We start from the raw sequence: 26,168 nt of genomic DNA, 5'->3' as shown, positions 1-26,168 counted from the left end.
TATATATACTTAGACGTTCATATGCCATCTCTCACAACCACAAAGGTTGCTAAGGCTCCTATCAATACTCATTTTATGTATCACTTAATGAGGAGTCAAGGTTTTCTTCTAGCTACATTCTCGCACTGTACAGAGAAAACCCAGGTCAATGACCAAAGCTAGTTGTCGGACTTGACTTACCACCCACCAAAGGGCGAGTCATCCCTAATAAATAACGTAAGGTTTGTTGGTGAAGGAACTAATGACAAATTTGGAAATAATTTTTATTTTTCGTCACTAATGCAAACCTGTAGCTCTTTATACAAATTATCCCGCCATCACCTGTCCCCTGATTAGTCCTACCCGCAATAAAAAAGTGACGTAGTTCATCGAGGTGCGAGTAGATATAGGTGGCTGGTTACCCCCCAGCCACCCCCTAACCTTTCCACTATAGTGGTCAGGTAGGCTTTCCACCTCGCATTAAAAGTCTTGATGGCTACCCTTGCAGCTTTGTTGAGGGATAATCCCCAATAAATAGTTACAGATTTATAAGTTTAAAGATAAAAGTACTGTAATACCTTTTAAATATTGTAAAACTACCACCAAATTCCAGAAAATTTATCTGTCATTACTTAACCACTACTTGAAAGGGACATCTAATTCCCGATGCTGCGGCATAGAATCAAGTATGGGTCTAAATCACATAATGGCTGAAATTGAGTTTGTTCCTTCATGAAACAAACCTTCGTCATTTGAAAGTGGTTTCCTCTGGTGCTAGCTGGAGGTGGCCGATGAAGAAATATCAAGGATCTGGCAGCCAACATGACAGCCTTTCTCCACCACTGCGTAGACTGGACAGGCTCTACTCACACTGGGCAGCAACCCATTTCTACTCCGGCTCTTGTCCTGCTAAAACGTATTGTTGCATCCGGCCTTTGAAGTTTTTCTTCTTTGTGTTTTTCTGTTTTTCTATTTATTTCACAATGAGTGCAAAGCAAGTTGTCTGATGAGAACTTGTCTTGGTGTGGATGGTCGTCAATGTGGAACATACACGAGTCGTTAAGATGTCGATTCTCATCCTTTGTGTCCGGTGTGTAGAGGACATCGCTGCACATAAAAGTCTTCTTGTGTTGTGTAGGGGATGGGCATCCTCCCAGTAGGAGAAATTTCATGGTAGAAAGAAAAAGAAATCAAGATGAGTTTTTTCTCCTTCGACAGCTTCAGCTTCGAAAGAGCAGAACATCTAAATTTCTTTTTCCGACTTCTGAAATTCCCCTTCCTGCTCTTTTGTCCTTGAGTCTTCCATAGGACAAGGTGAAGAAGGATGATGGCGGCCAAGTTTTCCACTGTCCTGGGTTAGAGTTCTCTTGCTTGAGGGTACACTCGGGCACACTATTCTATCTTATTATTCTTTTTTTTTCTTCCTCTTGTGTTTTTTAAATGGTGTATTGGGCAGGCTTAATAGAAGGGCCATGGATGCCTGGTGGTTTATCAAGAGGTTGTCTTTTCCTTTTCTGATTCTTTTTCTTCTCAAAACCATCCTTACTGTCCTCCCTTCAGTTGAAGTGGCTATCCTGGAGGGTATTTAGCCTTGCATGGTGTATCGGCTCCTCCATGTTGACCAGTTTTTCCGACTTTTTACTATAGTCTATGGGTTTCATCAATCACTTTATTCATAATTCTGTACATATTGTTTTTGTTATAATTCTTGTTTTTCTAGTTTTTAGATATGATGTCTCTTTTTTATTTCTATTAATTCTTATGCTGTCTGGAGACATTGAGTGACATCCGTGACCAGTACGTCCTAGATTTTGTCAATGTCGTCTTCTGTATTGCAATATTCATGGTCTTCATGCAAATATCCAAGACCTTACAGTTGCATCCAGACAGTATGATATTCTTTTGTGCTCAGAAACTTTGGTTTCTAATATGAGGTACTCCTCTGAGCTCCTTATAAGTGGTTTTAAGAAGCCAATAATGTTGAAACGTGATGCCATCCCTAGGGCCAGGGGAATGGCGGTGTATATTAGGACCGAGTACCCTGCTTCTCATAAGTCCTGCTATCAATGTGGATGTCATGAGATTCAGGTAATAAAAGTTTGTGGCAGGCATAACAACTTTTATTTGTGTTCCATTTACCGGAATCCAGACATGGATGATTCTATCTTCGATTGTCTTCTTACCATTATGGCCAAGATACAAGAAGATGATAGAGAGGCTTCTTTTGTCTTTGTTGGTGATTTTAATGCTCACCATAGGGAGTGTTTAAGTTCTATCTCTCCTACCGATCGCCATGGCTTAATAGCTTTAGACTTTGCCTCGGAATCAGGCTGTGAGCAAATCATAAATGAAGCTACTCACAGGTCTGGTAATTGCTTGGACCTCATATACACTGACTCCCCTGGTGTTATAACTAGTAAGGTTGGTTCTCCATTTGGGACATCTGATCATGCCATGATTTCATTAGTAGTGAAGACTGAGCAGCCTGTCCCTGATATATCATACTCTTGTAAAATTTATATGAAATCCCAAGCAGACTGGAATGGGATTTTGCATGATCTTTTGTGCTTGAATTGGTCACAATTATATAGTAGTGTAGATCCTGTTGTCGCTTTGAATGAGAATCTAGTCAACATAATTGATAGGCGTATCCCTTCTCGTGTGCTAAGGTACCGAGTAAAGGACAAACCGTCGTTCAATGATGATTGTAGACGTGCTTATTTGGAGAAGCAGGAGGCCTATAATCTTTGGAAGGGTAACAGATCAGATTTGACCTGGAACAACTATACAGTACTCGGCTTCGAGCTTTTGCTCCGAGAGTTTATGCCTCAACTGAAAAGGAGTACAATTTAACCATAAAAGAAACCCCTTCTGGTACAACTCAGGAACATAAATGGTGGTCTACCCTTAAATCTGCACTCTTTGGTGTAGATGCAACAGTTCCTCCTTTACTTAAACCAGATGGCTCAGTCACTGTCCAAAGGAAAAGGCAACCCTTTTGGCTGATGTTTTTGACAGTAAACAGAGTAATGAAAAACTTGAACTTCCTCATTCCTGTTTTCCTGAGGCTAAACTAACTCTCGTTTAGCTTTTCGATCTCATGAGATTAAAGCTCTGTTGATGGACCTTGATGCTTATGGAGGTGTAGACCCAAATGGCATTTTCCTTTGTTTTTTTATAAAGAGCAGATTTCTTAGCTCCAAAGTTATCTGTTATTTTGCGCAAGTTAGCAAGAAGATGAGCTTTTAGCACTTGTTGGAGAATTGGTAATATTACTCCTCTATGTAAATGTGTTTGTGGTAGCTCAAGTCTCACTGATTACTGCCCAATATCCATAACTCCCATATTATCTAAAGTTTTTGAACGTCTTCTGGCAAAACATCTTAATAGGTTTGCTGGAGGTAATCGTCTATTCCCTAGTTTGCAATTTGGTTTTCGTAAAGGCCTTGGAGCATGTGATGCCCTTCTTACAATCTCCAATGCTGTACAGAAATCCATTGATTGTGGTCAGGAAGTTCGTATGATTGGCCTTGATTTTAGTGCTGCCTTTGACTGTGTTAATCATGAGGCCCTTGTTTTCAAACTCAAACAGTTTGGAGTGGATGAGTCGTTTCTTAGCATTATTATTGATTTTTTAAGTAATAGATTTCAAAGAGTTGTTGTTGATGGGCACCATAGGGAGTATAGGAATGTGAGTGTTCTACAGGGTAGTGTTCTTGGCCCATTACTTTTCATACTACTGTATATACACATGGCATGTGGTTTGGCCTAGAAAACAAGCTTGTTGCATATGCAGATGATGCTACTCTCTCTGCATCAATTCCATCCCCAGAATGTAGATCTGGAGTTGGTGAATCCCTTAATAGATATTTAGCTAAAATTAGTGCATGGTGCAAATTGTGGGTTATGAAGTTGAAGCCTAATAAAACTCAAAGTATGATTGTAAGTAGGTCAAGGATGGTGGCTCCTCAACATCCGGATCTCAGTATTGATAATGTTTCTTTAAATTTGTATGACTCTTAAAATTTTAGGTGTGATTCTCGACAACAAATTTACTTTTGAGAAACACATTAGGTTTGTGTCTTCTTCAATTGCACAAAAAATTGGCTTATTGAGAAAGTCTTTTAAGATTTTTGGTGATCAATCTATTCTGAAGAAGTGTTTTAATTCTTTCATTCTACTTTGTTTTGAGTATTTTTCTCCTGTCTGGTCTTTAGCTGCTGATTCTCATCTTAATTTGTTGGACAGAAACTTGCGGTCTATTAAATTTCTTATTCCTGATCTAGATATTAATCTCTGGCACCGTCGTTCAATTAGTTCATTATGCATGTTGCATAAGATTTTTCATAACTCTGACCATCCTTTACATTCAGATCTCCCAGGACAATTCTATCCTGTAAGTAATATTAGGCAGGCAGTTAATTCTAATAGCCAGGCCTTCTCCACCATGAGGCTCAATACTACACAGTATTCTAGAAGTTTTATTCCAGCTGTTACCAAGTATTGGGTAGTTGAATCGGAAGAACATCAAAAGTTCAAAGTTGGAGCAAATGATTTTATGTTGACCAGGATGACACGAGTCTTTTTTTATAGTTTATATATGATATATCTGTTTTTGACATTGTTAATAGTGTATATAGGACATATCTGTTTTGACGTTGTTACGGGCTTTAGAATGATTTATTGTTAATTTATTGTCATCTTTTATATATTTCCTTATTTCCTTTCCTCACTGGGCTTTTTTTCCCTATTGGAGCCCTTGGGCTTATAGCATCTTGCTTTTCCAACTAGGGTTGTAGCTTGGCTAGTAATAATAATAATAATGAAGTGTTTTATCAGGATTTCCTGATGACATGGATTTTTCTGCCTTCCATAGTAACGCAGGAGATCCTTCGCTAGAGGTTGATCCTTTAGCTGCATCTTTATTCCCAGTTGTTAAGCATGTTACGACTGCAGCTCGCCGCACACCGTCTGAGAAGTGCTCTGTTGTGCTATCACCTTCCCCTAGTGTCTTGGCCTTTGACAATCGGATATGGAGGATGTGAAGCAATTCTGTAGGGCCCTGTCTCAATATCCTGACCCTGCCTCCCTGATGTCTTGACTCCACTAGAGGAATCCATGTCTCATTCTCCTGTTCTGTTCCAGAGGTCCAGGGAGAGAGGAAAGATGTCTCGGAATGGTGCAAGAATCGTTGTAGCTAGAGGACAATGCTAGTCCACCAAGTAACATCTTCATAACTATTCCTGAGCTTTCCATTGAGCATCTCACTGGATGTGATTTATTAGATCCAACAGGAGCATATCCCTTAGTCTTTGGTTTTAGAACCGTGAAAGGAATCGTCTCTCCTGAGAGTTTTGGGGGTCCTACGGAAACTGAATAACTTGGGTGGGTGTGCTAACCCGTTGTCTCTTGATTCAGACTGGGCTACCTTGATCCCCGGGGATGTCCAGAGAGAAACTTGCTCAGCAACCGACTGTCTTCTCTGCGGCTAAGACTTTAAATTTGGAAACTGTGGCCATGTCGACTTCATAAGCTTGTTCGTAGTTGGACCACTTGTTGGGCACAGTCTCCTACTTTGCGGCTTCGGAGAACTCTCAGGTTCCTAGAAACAGAAACGGTACAAAGAACTCGTCCATTCAGTGGCAAGGCCCTTTAATTTTTTATCCACTAATGTTCCTTCCTGTGGCGTAATTGCATCTTCAAGGGTACGGATGCAGGAATAAACAAGTTTGTTCATCAGAGGGCGTCTCGGGTGCGCTGGCTTTACATACCACCCCCTTGACACAATGCTCAACCTTGTTCCCCCCAAAAATGTTGCAGTGGTAGTAGAGATGTAGAAATCGAGCCAAGCCACCTTGTTGCGACAGGCAGCTTCATCTAAACAAGCACCTCAGGCTTTTGCCAAGTCTAAGTCTTCTCCTACTAAACAGCAATAGCAGCGTAGCGGGCTTCTTCTGGGGGCAAGCATCCTCATTATATTGTAGGACACAAAACAACTTGGTCACTTTCATTTTGTTGCAGTGGACTATACAAAAGGAGGGGGGTCCGAGGTCAGCGAGGTCCACAGTAGAGAAGTCATTGGACAAAATGACAGTTTTATGGGACCGATCTCTAGATGGTAGAGGCCCATCACTCCAAGTATCACAACCAGTTCATGAACTGTAATCCTCCTCCACTCGGACTCCGACGATCCAATCATTGTACTCTGAGGGTCAACCATAAATCTTCTTGTACAAGATGAGGTTCAGACCATACAGGGAAAGGGTGCCCAAGAGGAAGTCCACGATCGGTCTCCAAGCATCTACAGCAGCTTGTTCCTGGTTGAAAAGCTTACGGATGGTTGGTGACTAGTCATTACAGTGGAACCTCTACATACGAATTTAATCCGTTCCAGAACCAACTTCGGATGTAGAAAATGTTCGGATGTCGAAACGAATTTTCCCATAAGAATACATTGAAATAGGATTAATCCGTGGTTGAGCCCAAAAACCTATGATAACTTCTTAATAAACTACTACACATAATTTTCCCATGAGAATAATGAACACTAAATTAGATAATAGACATGTAAATAAGAAGAATAGACATGTAAATAAGAAGAATTAGCAAAAAATGATAAATAAGAAACGGGTTTTTAGCGTCACTTTACCTTAGAAACTCCAGCGCAGGTGTTGTTAGTCTTGCTACACAGAGAGGAGACGGACGGGCGGCGAGGAGGTAGAGAGGTTAACTACGATAAACGTACACTACCATAACTTATTCTAACTTACACTAAGTGAACTTTAACATAACTTAGCTTATTTTTTTTTTTTTATAATTTATATTTTTTTTTTACATTTTCTTTTTTTCTTTTTGATGATTAATTTTAATCACTTTCACTCTCTACACTTAAAATTGATTGAATTTTTTTCTCTTCACTCTTTGCTGTTTTCCTTGAACCACTTCCTTCCTCTTCATCACGAGTTCGCTTCGTAGTTTTTTTAAAGAAGCTATCGCTTTTCAGAATGTTTCGAAAATAAGTTAGGGAAACATCATCAAACTGCGCAACTACACGACAAACCTGCAATTTCTTTGGATGGTATTTGTCGATGAAGTCGACCACATCTTGATATTTTCCTAACACCTCTTTTATTTGCGCGGAACTTATTGCAAGTTCACTCATACGGACGCCATGCTCATGCTTTTCAATAATTCCTTGCTTTACTTCTAAAGAAAGCATTCCCTTATTCCTTTTCTCACCACTACCACTGCCACTTGTGAAACTAAGCCTTTTAGGACCCATGATTTTCGTAAAATACCGTAAAAGGATGAACATAAAAAATCACGATTAAAACACAATTAATAGCAGAACGCACATGGCACAACCACACAAAGCCAAAGAGAACAGAGGACTGACCCAAGCCACGCTAATTGAGGGTCCCTCCGAGTTTGAAGTGCTGCCTTCTATTGGCGGAAATAAAAAACAAATCAGGCGCTATGAGCACCGACTACGCATTGTTTACTTCGGGTGTCGAAAAAAAAATTCGGGTGTAGAGTAGGAAGTGTTCGAATTGTACTTCGTGTGTCGAAAAATTCGGATACAACCGGTACGACGAAAATTGCTTACTTCGTGTGTCGAAATAAAATTCGGGTGTAGAGTCAAAAATTTGCTCGAATTTTACTTCGGATGTTGGAAAATTCGGATGTAGATACGTTCGGGTGTAGAGGTTCCACTGTAACTTGTTTTGTTTGAACCGTTGTGTTCTTCAGACGAGGCTAAAAATGTAGACCCTTAGCATATCCTATAAGTATTCTGAGGAAATGACTTCGTGATGTACATTAACCTCAAGGATGCATACTTTTGATTTCCAGTCTATTCAAAATCTAGTATCACCACTTCATTCTTGGGGGAGAGAGATTCCAATTTTTAGTCTTTACTTCGGCCTATCTATAACCTCACAAGTGTTCACAAGAATCTTCACATGGTTATTGTCTTGGGCTCACGCCATGGACATTAAACCTTTACGTTACCTGGATGACTGGCTGTTGCTGGCGGTCCAAATCTCAGGCTCTATACTACAGAAACCTTCTTCTAGATTTTAGTCAAGATCTTGAAGTCGGGGTAAATCTCGAAGTCGGTTCTCGACCTTCAACGTCATCTACAGTACTAAGGCAAGAGCCTCTTTAGGAGTATTATGTCCTGATACGTGGAGCCTGTTGTCAGCAAGTGCTTTATGCACTTGAAGTACATGCAGCCGATTCAATAAGGATTGCCAGTATTGAGCCAGTACTAGTTCCTGTTACTGTAGACTTTCCTAAGGCACTTGACACCTCTTTTAGGTGACCTGCTTGTCCGACCAGCTGTTGGCTGGAGATGTATTATGATGACGACATCATAACCCCCGGTCTGTCAAAAAAAGCTACAGCGATCCCTGGCATCTTAGAACTGAAAGATGGAAAAACCTCCGCTTTAATCATGTGTTCATCTAAAGGAACTGCCAAGATCAAGAAAGGTCATCTTTTGGGGAAGGTGTTCACCATGGCAATGGTGTATGCTCCTCTATCCTGCCTGATAGCACAGGAGTGCGATCTGACACCTGAACCAAGTGTATTGGAATAGATAGACAATCTGACTATCTCCAATGAACTGAACTCTTTTCAGGAGGACCAGTTCTGCCAAATGCTTAGACATCATCTTCCAGTCATCAGTACTGGTGACCATGATGTGGGAGAGTGCTCGAGCACACCAATACGCATCCACCTGTATGACAAATTACCCATTTATCAGAGGGTTCGGCGGTTTGCAAAACCCGTCGCTAACGCCATCAAGGAACGGTAAAGGAGTTGCATAAACTGGCTATTATTGAACCCAGCATTTCTCCTTGGTCTTCATGCATTGTTCCAGTCCAAAAAAAGGGACAATAGTATATGATTGTACTGTATGTGGACTACTGTAGACTGAAAAAGGTGACTCTGTCTGATAAGTTGATGTCAGGATGCCAGAAAACTTTCAATCAATCAATCTAAGTTCCCAATGCCAAACATGGCAGATTCCTTATTTGGGCTACAAGGAGTCTAATATTTTTCAATCCTTGACCTGGTTCGTGGATACTACTAGTTACCGTTGACAAAGGATAGCTGTCTCTACAACCTTTGGACACTGGCAGTTCGGACGCTTATCGTTTGGACTGAAGAATGCACCTGCAGTGTTCCATAGAGAAATGTAGAGTATTCTCCAAGAGTTCCCGAAAGCCAAGGTAGTTGTCTACGTGGATGACATCTTGATCCTTGGGTCTTCTTTTGAGGAACACCAGGAACTGGTAGAACTTCGTACTTTGGGTACTCTTCAGAAGCACGGACTCAAGATAAAACTCGGGAAGTGTTCTTGTGTTCAAGTCGAGGTTAAGTATCTTGGTCCTCTGGTTGGATGTTCTGGTATGCGTAAGCTACCAGAATACATTCAGAAAGTGGAGGACTTCCTTAAACCTACCACTGTGCTTGAGTTACGTAGGACTCATGGGAATGGTAAACTTCCAACGGAAGTTTATCCACATATTCGCACAGATAGCCAAACCAGTATCTGCAAAGACTGGAGGACATAAATTCCAAGGGACTAGAAAACTGAAATGGTCTGTGCCTTTGAATGCTTGAAGGAACTGATCAAGGAGGACATTATGTTGTCGTACCCTGACTACTCCGTTGATGCTAAACCCTTGGAGTTGTTTGTTGACAATTTGCGTTAGGCTGCTGGTGCTTGGCTGTGCCAGGAGTCCTTGGAGCATCCAGGGGAGCGTCGGGTGATAGCGTACGACTCCATTACCTTCCTTGACTGCAAGACCCGTTACTCTACCATTGAGCGTGAGTTGGCTATTCTGCGATGGGAAGTGAATACCTTCAGGGCCTTCCTCTATGGTCAGTTCTTATTGATTCATTCTGATCACCATCCCCTGATGTATCTTCATGACATGAAGATTGTGTATAGTTCCCTAGCACAGACACTGGAGGACCTGTCTGAATTTAACTTTGTTGTTAACTACTGTCCAGGTGATCAGAATGTGGCCGCAGACTGGTTATCCTGCTGGCCCTCATTAACTAACTGTTTGCTTGCTACTGAACCTACCGCTCCCAAGTTGCCTACTGGACTGGCCTTGTATAAGGAGGTTCCTAGTGGCCCAGATTCTCTCATAGAATCCTTGGAGCTAGTCGTGAACTGCAGGATGGAAGGGTCAGGTGTTGCACCCGATTCAACTGAAGGAAGCCAAGTTCCAGGATGCCTTCCGAAGAGAACCAACCATTCTGGAGATGCGAGGTGCCCCAGAAGTCTTTGCCACTGTTTCACTTTAGGGGATTTATTTTGAAGAAGGTTGCTGTGATCTACCTGAATCGTAATAGCCTGTTTCTAGACGGAAAGACTATGCTTTGGCCATATCGATAATCATGCAAGATAGAACCACCGGTTATCTCTGAAGTGGAATCATCTCATGATCAGGATGTTATTTCTACAGTACTGCATTAATAACTCTTCGCAAAACCCCCCAGATGCTGAAGCCTTGCCGAGGATGGGGGCTTAGGGTTTAGCATGCTCTGGAGTTGCTCTTGGCAGCTTCTAACCTATTGAACCTCGAAATCTGGGTACATTATGGTCCCACTTGTCCTGTAGTCTATCGTGATCCATCCGTGACTGAGCCTTAGTGTGTGCATCTTCAGTGCCCATCTGGAGTGCATTTTAACCCTCTAATCGAGCTCCGCAATTACATCCCTCCAACTGATATGATTCTGGGCCGTAAGGTGGAGGTAAAATCTTGTGTGCCCGACACTGAGGGCTTGGTCACTGATAATCAGGAAGCACCAAAGGATTGTCCTGTAATCCAGTAAATGACAGAAAAGGCACCTTATCAGTCTACTTGTACACATGTCTCAACACTCAGCAGTAGGTCTAGTAATGATACAGGAAACATTATTTTGTGTGTTTGTTGATACAGGGGCACAGGTTTGTCTTGTAAATGAGTCTGTATTGAGCCAACTTGGCATAAAGTACCAGTTATTGTCAGGAGAACAGTTAGAGGGGTTGACTTGTTCCTGCACCAGCATTCTAGGCTATGTCCAGTTAGAGGTGAATTGTCCTTCTGGGTGGAGAATACCGCTGTTTAACTATGCGTTAGTAGCTGCCAAAGACATTAGCCTTTGTTTTGATCTTGGTAGGAATCTACTGGACGCAGCCTACGTGACACTGGATTCACCTCAAAAACAGTTGATGTATGACCACACTACTGTTTTTCAGTTGTCTCTCAAGGTAGTCTTCTCCCAACTGCATACCGAGACCTTTGTTATGAAGGTGACTGACCCTGAACCTGATTGTGGAGTGTTCTCGTGGAATGCTCTTCTGTCCTTTAGTCAGGTGGCCAAGATCCAAGGAGATCATTGACAGATCCAATGATTTACTCCAGGGTTCCTGCATCTTGAGTTCCACGCTCCTATCTACCCTATAAGAGATGTTGGTCTGACCTGGAAGTGCACCAGGGTTTTCTAGTGAAGCGGAACCCAGACAGCTCAGTAGTCCCAGTAGTCACTTTCAATTTTCTGATAGATCTAGTGTCTGAGACACAACTCCAGAATGCTCACTGGGGGATCGGAAAAATGATTGCAATTATCCTTCAACTTGTTTTGCACAAATCTTTGATTAGTGTAATCAGGTTTATGTGCCGGACATGTTGGGAATATCAGACTTAAGGTTTTAAAGGAGGTGGTTGCCCTGCCAACCTTTAAGATAGTGATCTGTTTTCCTTTTGAATTAATTGCTATGGACCTTGTGAGTCTCCCAACAACCAGTACTGGTTTTATTGGGTGTCTGATGGTAGTCGACCATTATTCAAAGTGGATGACAGCAGTACCCATAAGGAATAAGAAGAGCAGTACGATATGCCAGGCGTTTGAAGACCAAGTTTTTCCTGTTATTCCTCGTGTTCCAGTCTGGATATTGACTAATAATGGCCCTGAGTTTATTTCCCAGGAATTTACCGAGTTGTTGGAGCGGTACAATGTTGTACATGTGAAAACTACTCCGTATAACCCTCTAGTAATGGTGCCGTGGAGTGGGTGAACCATACCACTGGTGAGTTACTGAGGGTAATTTCTGGGAATCTCAAAAATGGGGTTTAGTACTTATCCTGAGCAGTTCTCAGCTACAACCATGCCCACCACAATTGAGATTGGATGTACTCCAGGTGAAAACATACTGAAGGGTGCTCACGATGTTGACAGTATCATGTTGCTGTCGGCAGAAACGAGAGACCCATGGGTTGAAGGGCAACCTCGGTACAAACAGTTTAAGGAAGGTTCTCAGGTTCTTAAGAAAGTGCACCAGTTGGGCCACCTTCTGTCGAACAAGCTCATCCCTAGATTTGAGGGGGTATTCCGTGTTACTAATACACAAGAATAAGGTCACCTATGAGCTGCAGAGACTGCTTGATGGTGAACTGGTAAAAGCTCATCATATCCAGTTAAAGACCTGGCTTGAACCTCCAGTTTATCTTAGGAGGCACTTTCTCTGGTATCCGAGGGGTCCTGATCCTGTAACTGAGCATCAGAATAGTCCAGGACGTGTGGATAATAGTTCGACATCCTCTCAAGTCTCTGAGAGTTCTGGTTCTAGTAGCAATGGTGACTTATATGGGGTGGCTGCAATAGTCGCTTCATACTTTTTGTCTTGGGATTTTAACAAGTTCTGACAACAAAGGAAAAGTTACCATTCCATGAAAACTATTACTCAACCTAAGCCCATTCTTAAGCCAACTAGGACTTATTAGAGGAAAAGAGCATTGGATGCTTGGTTATATCCCCAGAAAATTTTGATGAGAATCCTATATTGAAGCCTGATTCTTATTCGAGACAGTGCGGTCCTTCTACTGTGGGAGAATGGCTCCACTGAAATGTGTGAAACCCCGTTTTTGACTTGAATTGGTGGTTCACTCTCCTGTGCCTGAATTTCCAACACCCCAAGTCTTAGCCTCCTCTTTCCGAGAGGAAGGTGTCGTTCATCCTCCAGGTAGTTGGGAATTCTAAGAAGCTTCCAGTATTCCGTTGTTGGATCTACTTTCTGCTGGCTCCATGAGTACCAGTCCAAATTTGTCAAGACCTGCTAGTTTAGAAAGCTCTGTTTTTGACTCAGCAGTGTCCATTTGTCCTGATTATGATAATTGGCTTTTTTTCCGCCTGATTGTGACGGCCGACTGTTGCCTGAAAATACCACCTCTAGTGGATGTAGTCCACCATGGACTAGGTCAAATGGTCCAGTTTCTGACCTACCTTTAGTCCACCCTCGAGTCATGGAGTGTAGGCCTTGTCTCACTGATCAGAAGAATGCTAGAGAGAGGAAACTGTCCTCCACTCCTGAGTCACCTCAGAACTCAAACCCTTTCCGACTTTCTGATGGCAGATTGAAACACAGGGCGGAACTCGAGGCTGAAGGGAATCAGTCATGTGTATCTAACCTGAATGCAACAGCAGTGTTTGGGTTGTCTGAAAAAACAGAACTTTGCCTGAGTCATCGCCTGATTTTTCGTGATTTTTATTGTCCTCTTCTGAATCTACGGATTCTGTGTCTGGTTCACATCAGAGGATGTCGATAACCCGCAAATACCAATTGTTACGTGAGGTTATTGATCAGTTAAAGGCACCCTGTTTGTACCTGGAGCGTAGTTGGGTTAGCCCGTCTCTGGTGCTGCGAGAGATTACTATGGCTCGCCAGTAGATTGCTGAATCTCGGCGTGTCCCAAAACAGAAGAACTATAAACTCCCACTTAATTGATTACTGAACAGAATTTTTTTATATCAAGTTTTTATACAGTAATTACTTTTTTTTTATTTATTAGTTATAAACCAATGTAAACCAAGGTACTACTGTTATCACATGAATACCAATACCTTACAGTGATTTTAAATATACTTTTCCTCACAATGTTGATGCTATAGCATAACTGACTGTATGAGACAAACTTGAGGCTATTGATCAGTGAACCGAGTTAATTCATGTTTCTTCCTGAGCAGATGTCGCTTGCTAACATTTCAGTTCCAATATAATTTCTATTTATTAGATTTCTTTTACTCATTTATTAAATGCATTTGGTAGTTTACAGTAGTGTAAAATTTAACCTTTGTAAACCAATTTTTCATGACAAAACTAATATACTTTACAATTATTTGTGTTTAACATGCCATATTACAATATGCTATGTGCATTATCTGGTCTTTGTTGGGATTATTTCTATCTTCTGAAGTCGCTAATATTTGTTTTTGCTTTCTCTACCGAAAGATATGTGGTTTAGAAGGTAAAAAGAACCTACGTGAACTTCACATTTCCTACCATAATGGTGATCATTACAACAGCGTGCGACGATTTGGTGATTGCACTACAAGTCCTGTGAGCATCAAATTAGCTGTAAGTACCTTCAATATGATTAGGAGTTTTTGTGTGTGAAACCTGTTTTTGTAAAGCCCTTATATATTATATGCATAGTTAAATCTCTTTATCTTAAGATTTAGGGAACAAATTGATTATTATTGGTGTTCAACTTTTGAAATTTAAACTTTTTTTGTGTGGCTGTGTATCAGTAAGTTAAACGCAAGTTCCTAACAATAGTGATAAGTCTCTCAGCTGGTGCTTGCATATTATTATTTCTAGCTAAGTAATAACACTATTGGAAAAGCAGGATATTATAAACCCAAGGGCCCCAACTGGGAAAAATAACCCAGTGAGGAAGGGAAATAAATAAATTACATACGAAGTAATGAGTAAAGAATGTAAAATATTTCAAGATTGGTAATAACGCTAAATTGCTGTCATATGTAAACTATGAAGAAAAACATATTGGCTTGTTCAACAAAAAACATTTGCTGCACCTTTGAATTTTTTTAAGTTACTCTATTCAAGTCCCTGATTAGGAAGATCATTCCAGAATCTGATCACATCTGGAATAAAACTTTTAGCGTACACTGAAACCTCTACATACGATTGTCCTAACATACAAATTTTCCAACATCTGAAGTAAAATTCGACCAAATTTCTGTCTCGACACCCGAAGTAATGCTCCAACATCCGATGTAGATCTTGTTTACGCCGGTAGATGGCAGCACGTATGAGGGACACCATTGAGCGTCGAGTGCTCTGTTCTCTGTTCTTGTGTGTATCGTGTGGTTGTTCTCTGTTTGGTCTGTTATTAACAGTGCTTATTTTCTTCCTTTTCTCTTATTTCCTTTTTGATTTTACCTATAATCATGGTGCCTAAGAAGCTAAGTTTCAGTACAGGTAGTGGTGAGAAAAGGAAGAAGGCAATTCTTTCATTAGAATTGAAGCAAGAAATTATAGAAAAACATGAAAGCAGTGTGCATGTGAGTGATATGGCTGAAATAGGCCTATGATCTCGACGATCATCAAGCAGAGGGCAGCCATTAAAGCAGATAAACCATCGAAGGGGATCACCATTATTACAAAACATCGTAGCAATACCCTGGAAAAGATGGAACGCCTTTTGTTGATAGGGATAAAGGACAGAGATTGTTGGCAACGATCATTTGTGAGAAGGGCCAGCGTGATGAACAGAAAGAACGAAAAAAGTGAAGCAATGAAAACCGCATTAACAAGCTCTTTTAAAAAAGTCTTCTCTCTTTTTCTGTTTCTCTCTAAACATAGCATTAACATGTTCTTTAAATAAAAAATTCTCTCTCTCTCTCTCTCTCTCTCTCTCTCTCTCTCTCTCTCTCTCTTCGCTGTTATAGTGTTAGAGATGTCTATTATTTTTTTTCCGAGAGAGAGAGAGATTAAACAAAAATGTGTTTAGAATACATATGATTGTTAACAGCGTCAACGAATTGAAAAACAATTAAATGTAACTATGAAAGTAATAACAGCTAATCTGAATTCCTTTATTAACTAAAACAAATATTGATACAAACACACTCGTGTGCGTATGCACAAACACACATACACAGGTACAAGAATTGCTACGCAGTAAGAGACAGACAGTCGGGGAGGAGGTAGAGATGGTGACTGCGATAACGTACCGTAACTCGTCACTGAAAGTGATGAAAATTAAAAATCAAAAGAAATAAAATGTAAAAAATATGAAATATAAAAATGAAAAAAATAAATAAGCTAAGTTAGATTAAAGTTTCCGTAGTGTAAGTTACGGTACGTTATCGCAGTCACCATCTCTACCTCCTCGCAGATAGTGTCTCCTCCTGCGTGTGTGTGTGTTTGCGCATACGCACACGAGTGTGTTTGTATCAATATTTGTTTTAGTTAATAAAGGAATTCAGATTCGCTGATATTCTTTTAGTTACATTTAATTGTCTTTCAACTCGTTGACGCTGTTAAAAAAAATATGTACACAACACATTTTTGTTTAATCTCTCTCTCTCTCTCTCTCTCTCTCTCTCTCTCTCTCTCTCTCAGAAAAAAATTAATAGACGTCTCTAACGTTAACAGTGAAGAAGAACGAGAGAGAGAGAGGGAGAGAGAGAGAGAGAGAGAGAGAGAGAGAGAGTGTATTTATTTAAAGAACATGTTAACACCATGTCTACCTTCTCGCCGATCGTCTGTCTCCTCCTGGCATAGCAAATCCTACACCTGCGTTGGCCTGTCTCTAAGGTAAAGTGACAAACACATTTTTTATTTATTATTTCTTTATAATTATCTTTTTTACTTGCTTCTTTCATATTATGCTGTTATGTTATTGTTATGTGTAATTATATGTAGTAATTTATTAAGGAGATAATATAGGTTTTTGGGGTGTGGAACGAATTATACAAATTACAGTGTATTCTTATGGGAATATTTGCTCCAACATACGATTGTTTTAACATACGAAGCAGTTTCTGGAACGAATTAAGATCGTATGTAGAGGTACCACTGTACTGTTCAGTGTTGAGCCATATGATGGAGAAGGCAAGACTGTTAGAATTAACTGCATACAGGATGGTACTATGTGGGAAGATCTGAATGCAAAGGATGGTCAGAATTATGAAAGATCTTATGCAATATGCATGAAGAACTAACTAAACGACAGTGTTTGATGTTTTTATCTAGATCAGGAATAATAATATTAATAATCTGCAAGTTTTTGTTTAACAAATTTAGATGGGATTCAGCAGCTAAAGACTAGACAGGAGAACAATACTCAAAACAAGGCTGTATGATAGAATTGAATAATTTCTGAATAGGTTAATCATAAAAAATCTTAGTGGATTTTCTTGAGCCATTTTTTTTTGCAAAGAAGAAACAGACAATTTTTTCTCAATTATATTTGCAATCAAGAATCATACCTAAGATTTTAAAAGTCATATAGAATTAAAGAAAAATTATCAATGTAGAGATCTGGGCACTGTGCTCGACCTACTTACAATCATACTTTGAGTTTTGTTAGGCTTCAACTTCATAGCACAATTTGCACCATGTACTAATTTAAGATAAATCTCTATTAACCCCTTCACTCCGATGACGTCAATACACTTCAAAACACGCCTTGTAATACACACAGTGACGTCGGGATAACATCATCTTTATAATTGTTGTTGTTATCATTATTATAATGATTTTTATAAGCTACGAAAGAGTATAACACACAGCTGTATATCACCTAAGTTCACTCTTGGGGAAATTTCACTAAAGAATCTCCGCTCCCTAATATTAGCCCCTCCCCCTGTGGCGGGATGTAAACAAAACAACCCCCACACCCTTGATCACACTAACTGACAAATGTCTTCTCTGCACAAACTTTCCCCTTACGTTATCAACTGGACTCTTGGACAGAAGGAAAATGAAAACAAAACATAGCCTTAAAACTATATTAACGCAACCAAAAACAGAACACAAATTATTAAACCGACTTAACACTAAAACAAATCACTTATCACCAAACCATCCACCATATGCCATAAACCAGGAACAATCACAATTTATCATAAATTCAATAGACAAAAAATACACACAAAATTTGCTGTATATTGGTGCGCGAGGGTACCGAGAACTCGCCAACAATCGAAAAAAACAATATCCCTTTAATACACCCAACACCGTCAGTCCACGCACAGTACCAAAAGCACACTTAAGACTAAATAAATTACTTAATACTAAACACCAATCATATTCTGCAACACACGAAAAATGTAATGCCAAACCAAGAGAACCTCTTGGTTCACACGCAACAGTCCTTGCGCAAGTTGTAGCCTACTGGCACTGGCCAACACTATCGTACGGCCAATTCGACCGTGCAATCTTATGCGGTGGTCGTCGTCATCAATTGTCGTGAGAGATCCGTATTTTTTAGCCGGGTCATCAACGTTCAAAAATTCTGTATTTCAGCAGTCTATTCCTACATTCATTGTCCGGTCCGGGTCGTCATCATCAAGCTATTCATATACAATATAATACACACGGCTGGCAAACACCACCTTCCAGGCCAAACTAAAACTCCAAGGAGTCTAAAGGAATCCAAAGGAGGAATTACGGCTCCGATACAAAAAAAACTTCACAGCCGGCTTTCGAAGAACAAAAAAAACAGAACCGACTCCTTCTACAGTCAAATAGCAAATCCTTTCGCCCAAGACATTCATCACCGCCCTATCCTAGCTAAAAAAATGTAAACAAACAACCTCAAATATACCGACAGTCTTTCCCACTACAAACAATCATTCGCTAACTACCCGTGTTCTTCGGCGCGCACCGCGGACACACAAACACGCACACACAAACGCACATACACACATACTCTCTCATGCGCGCGATCTAGTAAAACTAAAGCAAATGAAATTCTCTCTCTCTCTCTCTCTCTCTCTCTCTATTTGACAAAACTAAAACAAATAAACACACTTTCTCTCTCTTGCAATTTGACAAAACTTAAGTAAATAAACACTCTCTCTCTCTCTCTCTCTCTCTCTCTCTCTCTCTCTCTAATGACAAAGCTAAAGCAAATAAAATGTCTCGATTTAACAATACTAAAACAACTCTCTCTCTCTCTCTCTCTCTCTCTCTCTCTCTCTTTTTGGCAAAACAAAAAAAAAATAAATTAAATAAAATTAATCCTCCACACCCCTTCTGTTGTCAGCCAACCAAAAAAGTTTTTGGGATTCTAGCCTTTATTTTCTGATTAAGTAAGAGTTATTTTTAAATATAAAACTTACCCGCTGGTTATATAAGAGCTGAAGTCTCCTGACGCCGTGGCAGAAATTCAAAATCTCACACTATCGTAGATATGGCAGGTGTACAACAGCGCCCTAGCGGTACCACAGGTGGAACTACACCCAGCCACTCAGTTCTTCTTCTGCCGCCATAGCTGGCTGTCATATTGAAGTTCGCTCTCGCTGTCTTACTCTGTTGGGAAGTTGTTTGGTGATGTACAACTTTTTCTTTGAGTTTGAACTATCGTTAATCATTTTCTCTTTCATTTAATCTTGAAATCCTTTTGTTGGTGGTTATATTTATTAATATTTCCTTTGTTTTTTGGTTGTTGGTCTTTCTCTTAACCATTCAAAATGGCCGACCCCTCCCCTACTATTCGTAAGTGTATTTGTGAAGGTTGTCGTACTCGACTCCCTAAAGGGTCTGTTGATCCTCACGATATTTGTGTCATATGTAGGGGGAAACCTTGTTCTTTTGATAATAGATGTAATGAATATTTTTCATTAACGGATGATGAATGGGTAACATACGAGCGTTATGTTAGGAGACTTGAGAGGGATAGAGTTAGGCGTAGTTCTTCACGATTTGTTGAGGTAGCCTTACCTAATGTTAATATTCCTAATCCTATTCCTTCCACCGTAGTAGTAGATCAGGAATCATCTATGAAAGACATGTTTACCGCGATTCTGGCTCTCGGTGAAAAAGTGCAGTCATTATCGGCTGATAGAAATAAAACTTTTTCTGAATTAAATGTGCTGAAAAATCATGAAACTGTCGGAACTGTGGAAAGTGTTTCTAATGTGTTCTGTGTTGTGGAGGGCGCGTCTGCACGATCTTGTCGTTCACCTAGCCTTAGACCTCTTTCGAGCTCTCAAACCCATGGGAGAAGTAAAGTCGATCGGCTAAAGGGAACGAGAAGCGTCAACAATCGTGCAGATGTTCCCTCGAACGTTCCTGTTGCCGTATCACAGGTCGTTCACCCTCATCGTAGGAAAGGTGAGGTTGGTACGTTATTCCCGTCCTCCGATGAAGGTTCGGGTAGCGAGATGTGGTGGCGAGCGTCTAGACTGCTTAAGAGATGGCATGCGGTTGCTCAGCATCCGGAATCGCCTGCACGTCCAGGCTGTAGTATGTGGGATTCCCCTGAGCGTTTTCGCTCTCCCGTCACTTGTACTCCTGCGAAGCGTCCAGATCACGGTATTCGGGTAGAGCCTATTCTTTCCGATTCTGAATTTGTTTCTATAGCCGATGTTACGATTCATGCGCCTTCTCTCCTCTTAGACTGGCTTTCGTCACCCGAAAAGCGTGGTGATGAGGTTTCTGTTTTACCGTCAAGGAAGGAGTCAAATGTTTTGCCTGAAGATCCTAATTGGTCTATGCTTTTATCTATGAAGAAACAACTCTCATCGTTCATGGATTCTTATCAACCGGGTGTTGGCAGTACGATTGGGCGTCAGACATCAGACCAGTTGTCGCACAGGCGACCGGTGGTCTCTTGAGCTGACGAGTTATCGTACTGGCGGTCTCCCATTCGTAGTGCTCGACTCCAGGTTGATATAGAGGAGTCACGCCAGAGAGTTCTTGCTAATCAAATTTCGCCTTCCGTACGTGAGAAAGAACACCGACGTCGGCATTTGGACGCAGGGCGTCGCCGCGAAGATTCTCTGCAGCTAACTTTGGACGCAGTGAAGCGGCAGCGTCAACAACATTTGGACGCTAGGCGTCCACGAGACGACCATCAACAGTCATCTTTTGACGGTAGAGATCATTCACGTCAACCGCTAGTGGGCCACGCGTTGACTCTCGGCAGTTGTCATCCGATTCCAAGCGTCGGTCGCTTCAACAGTTAGCAGTTTCTGAGCATTCTCGGGACGACACGCGACAGTTGGCTTTTGACGGCGAGCGTCAACCCATCCAGGTCTCTCATCAGTCTACTTCGACCTCCCCTCTTCAGTTGGATGAAGTTATTGACTCTGACAGGCGGTCTCACTCAGACGTTATTCCTTCAGTTTAGGCTGCAGCAGTTGGTGCACTGCCAGAAGACGAACTTGAAGAGAAGTCTGACGTAGACGAGCCTTTAGAGGAGGTTTCTGAGAATGAGGAAGAGAAACATTATCAACATGCTGTTGACCTTCGGAAATTTATGTTGACTCTTACAGAAGTTTTCCTTGATCATTTTACCCCTGTGGCCCCTCGTTCTCCTCCATCGGAGTTTATCTTAGGTAAAACAACCAAGGTGCCGGTGTATACAAGATGGTCCTTTCACGGTTTTCTAAACGGGCCTTGATGTTAATGGGTTCCTGGATGGACTCTAAGCGAACTCTTGGCAAATCGGCCTTTGCCTTTCCTCCTGCAAAATTAGCCTCTAAATCTAGTGTGTGGTACGAGACTGGTGAAGTGCTGGGCCTGGGATTTCCCTCCTCTGCCCAGGGGGATTTCTCAAGTTTGGTAGATTCGTCTCGTCGTCTTGCCTTAAGGAAGACAAAGGTTTCGTGGTCAATGACGGAGTTCGATCATTTACTTAAGGGTCTGTTCAGGGCCTTCGAAGTACTTAATTATCTAGACTGGTCTTTGGGAGCTTTGAGCAAGAGGGTCTCGGATATGAAGGACACGGACACTAGTGGCCTTGTGCATTTGATGCCCTGCTTGGACAAAGGTGTGAGGGATGGCTTGAATGAGTTAGCTGCTTTGTTCACAGCTGGAATCCTCAAGAAAAGGGCCACTATGTGCTCTTTTCTCTCAGCAGGAGTTTCTCCCTAACAGAAAACGGAGCTACTATTTGCTCCTTTGTCTTCCACCTTGTTTCCACTAGAGTTGGTGGGGGAAGTTGCCACTGCTCTCACTCAGAAGGCCACGCATGATTTGGTGACCAATAGGCCGAGGAAAGTTTTGCCTTCCACTTTTGCTTCGTGGAAACCTAAGGAAGTCTCTACTGGTGTGTGACCTTCTCAGCCCTTTCGTGGGAAACCCTCCGCAAGGGGCTCTTTCAAACCGGACGGAAGGAAGCCTAGGAGCAGAGGAAACAAAACCGGCCGAGGTAGAGTCTGACTGCCCTATCCTTCAGACAGCAGTGGGGGCCAGGTTGATTCACTTCTGGAAGACCTGGGAGAGGAATGGACCGGACTCCTGGTCCGTTCAAGTGTTAAAGGAGGGTTACAAGATCCCCTTCCTAGCTATTCCTCCTTTGGTCTCAGATCCAGTGGATCTTTCGCCCAAGTACAGAGAGGGTCCGAAGAAGCAAGCCATGTGTCTCCAGATGCTTCTTTTACTTGAAAAGCAAGTAATAGAGGAAGTCCAGGATGTAACATCTCCGGGGTTTTACAACCGCCTTTTCTTAGTCCCCAAGATTTCCGGGGAGTGGAGGCCGGTTCTGGACGTAAGTGTTCTGAATGGTTACGTCCAGAATTCGACGTTTACGATGGAAACTCAGAAGACGGTTCTGGCAGCGGTGAGGAAAGACGATTGGATGGTCTCAATAGACCTCCAAGACGCCTATTTCCATATTCCAATTCATCACAGCTGCAGACGTTATCTGAGGTTCATGGACGGAAACAAGGTCTTCCAATTCAGGGCTCTTTGCTTCGGACTATGCACGGCTCCTCTATTATTTACGAAGATCATGCTGAATGTAGCGAGCATGCTGCATTCGAGGGGAATCAGGGTCTCTCTGTACCTGGACGATTGGCTGATAAAAGCCTCCTCAGCCGATCGCTGTCAGAAGGACCTGAAAATAACTCTGGACTTAACCAGGGAACTGGGCCTCCTGGTGAGCTTGAAAAAATTTGCAACTGACTCCATCCCAGGAGATTCTTTATTTGGGGATGGAGATTCACAGTCGGATTTTTCGGGCTTTTCTGGCGCCTGTAAGAATACAGTCAGCTCTCCAAAAAGTCCAAACTTTCCTGAAGAAGGAACTCTGTTCCGTAAGAGATTGGATGAGCCTTCTGGGCACTCTCTCCTCACTAGAGAAGTTCGTAACTCTGGGGAGGTTGCATTTGCGTCCCCTTCAGTTTCATCTCAATCGCCATTGGAAAAAAGAGGACAGCCTAGACAGGGATTGCGTTCCCATCACGACCTCCATCAAGTCTCATCTTCAATGGTGGGACAACGAGCACAGACTGAAGGAAGGGTTGTCGTTATATCAGAAGAGCCCAGACCTCGTGTTGTGTTCCTACGCCTCAAACTCGGGGTGGGGAGCTACTTTAGGGAAGGAGGAGCTTTCGGGGGCTTGGACAGTGGAACAAACAACTCTCCACATCAACCAAAAGGAGCTTCTGGCAATTCATCTGGCCCTCAGAGGCTTCGAGAAGCAGATCAGAGGCAAGGTAGTCCAAATCAATGCGGACAGCACTACAGCTCTTGCCTATATTGCAAAGCAAGGCGGGACCCACTCTTGGTCTTTGTACGAGATAGCGAGACCTCTTCTCATTTGGGCAGAGCAAAGGAAAGTGACACTTTTGACTCTGTTTATTCAAGGGGTCAACAATGTGAGTGCAGACAGACTCAGCAGGAGGGTCAAGTTCTCCCCACAGAATGGATTTTACACCGAGACGTCTGCAAAAGTCTGTGGCGATTTTGGGGTCGTCCTCCCGTGGATCTCTTTCCAACCGCAAAGACGAAGAGACTGGAGATGCTGTAAGGAAGCGGGAATTGCTCATGCGCTGCGTTTACCCAGCACAAAGCATGACGCAGTCAACTAAAATTTTAATTGGCTGGTCTTAGAAAACATAAGTTGTAACCCCATATAAATGACTCATGTTTGTATAGCTTAGAAAAATGGAAATTATATAGAATTTGTAGTGTTTGTACACCATTAATTTCATGGTATCGAAAGGCCTGGTATAGTTGCGGAAATGAGTTCCTGTACCCACTATGGTAATCCTTACCTCCAATGCTTCTTGAAGTTACATTAGGTACCCAAAGGAAATTTTAAACATAAACATAGGTCAGTATCTTTGTTTTAAATAAGATGTCATTAATAAAAATAAGTATAAAATTAATGTTGAAGAATCAGCTTTGAAATCTATACATTTTTACTACAGACTTTATTATACTGGTAAAACTAGCAAATAATAACTAGTGAGAATTACAGTAATTATTTGGATTTTGTATCTATTTGTAATTATTTTTTTTATCAGATGTTTAGAGTAAATTGTAATTTCATAAGTTCATGATTTTGATGATTTTTACATGCAAGTCACATTGCTGATATACTCAAAGCAGGAGCTTCTCAACTTAAAAAAAAAAAAAATAAATAAATAAAAATGAAAGTTCTCTCCTTTATATCTCTCCCTTCTGGGAGTCCAGCTGTTATGTATAGCTGTAGTAATCTTTTCATAGGTAGGTTGAATTTGCTGAGGAAAGTGAAATAATTTTGTGAAAAAAAAAGATGGAAAACATCCTTTGAATAAATGAATGATTTATATGCAATAGCTAAAGATTTATGGAATGTCTCAACACATAGTTTTCCTTCAAAAACAATATTTTTCAGCAAAGCAACATATGTTACATCCTTTAACTGATCTTGGAAAAACATATTTCAATCTCATTTGGATATGTCACATGTACAGGAAACTCCATAAAAGCCAGAGTAGTTTAAGAATACTGTATGTCTTGGTGAGCTCATGAAACTCCTATGCAGTACATTACATAATGATGATAATTTCTACTGACCTATTTAATCTAACTATTGTACTGCAGTTTTCTAAACTGGTACTGCACAATAAAGGGAGAAAGCAGCTTACGTTCTAAAGTGTGCATTTATATTAATTTTCACTTGATTAAGCTTCAATGGTCGCAATATAAAGAAGTATAATTTCTTTAGTTTTATACATTAAATTTGTGATTCAGGAATGGTTTATTTTTATTTAGTGAACAGTACAGGTGCTGTTTTCTGATATATGCTGTATAGCTGATGCATTCATGTGATGTTCCTTTTTCTTACAGTAGGGCAATATTTTGTAGATTGTCATTAATCTTCCATGTAGCTTTCATAACAATTTATGATTTTTAGAGAAAGGTTTTGATGTGTAGTATGCTCCTTAACATTATAAATTGATAGTCATAAATCACAAGGGGGTTATAGATTTGAATGAAATACAGTACAGTACTTTCCTGTTATGTAGACAGTTTTCTTATTTCATTATTAGGTACAAGAATCCTCAGATGGAACCACTAAAGATGCTTCAAAAGCTGAAAGTACATCATCTAAAGATTCATCTGACAGTTTCTCCGATAATTTTAACAAAGATTTTCCAACCAAAGATTATTCTTGGTCAGCAAAAGACTATGATTACTCTGAACCGGTCTACGAAGGATTATCTAAAGCTGAGCAAATGGTTATGGAACAAACAGGCTGTGAGGATTTAAGCCTAATTCGGCTCCACTTAGAGGCTCATGACTATGATGTCCATGAAGCTGTTGATGCGATTATCAACTTTATAGTATTACAACATAAAGGTTAGTACAAAGCTTGACTATCATCATGTGATTTTGTATTGAATGTAACCTGTAAAAAGAAGTCTTTAAGAATAATACAGTACTATATTAATTTTTTATTCACTGTATAGTTTTTATGTTTGTATATTTGTTTTTTTTTAGCAGTGTTTAAACATTAACTTATTTTACCCTCTTGTCATAGTTGTAGACAAGAGATTTATGAAACATTCTTGGTTGTGAGAAGACATCAATTTTAATGAATGAAAGGGTTAGATTAAAATGGAAATCATGTGGGAAAAGTAACATTCTCTTTGGTCCTACGTGCATAAAAACCCTTCTTCCTTTAAATCAGGAAATCTTTTCATTGGATCAGTAATGGCTGCTGAATTTTTTAATGAGGTAGTCAATGACAGGTGGTGAGTGCAGGTGAGTAGCCCCGCCCACTCTTCTGTCAAGCTCTTATCTTTAGTCACTGGCCGCAACTAGTATGGATATACAGTGATACCTCGGTACTCGACCATAATCCGTTCGAGATCCGTGTTCGACCTCCGATTTGTTCGAGTACCGAATTTTTTTTCCCCATAAGAAATAATGGTAT

General features: G+C 40.9%; 1 protein-coding gene across 1 annotated transcript in view; it reads left to right on the top strand.

Moving 5' to 3' along the window:
- LOC137616063 (OTU domain-containing protein 3-like) overlaps window positions 1-25,596 on the top strand; it is a 130,797-nt gene extending 105,201 nt beyond the window's left edge. Inside the window, exons 5-6 of the mRNA XM_068345740.1 lie at window positions 14,270-14,395; window positions 25,282-25,596. Coding sequence (XP_068201841.1) covers window positions 14,270-14,395; window positions 25,282-25,596 — 441 coding nt within the window. The remainder of the gene's footprint in view (window positions 1-14,269; window positions 14,396-25,281) is intronic.
- The last annotated feature ends 572 nt before the right edge of the window (window positions 25,597-26,168 follow it).

The sequence above is a fragment of the Palaemon carinicauda genome, chromosome 22, assembly GCF_036898095.1.
Source record: "Palaemon carinicauda isolate YSFRI2023 chromosome 22, ASM3689809v2, whole genome shotgun sequence".
Lineage (NCBI taxonomy): Eukaryota > Metazoa > Arthropoda > Malacostraca > Decapoda > Palaemonidae > Palaemon > Palaemon carinicauda.
This window is presented reverse-complemented; position numbering and strand designations above follow the sequence as displayed.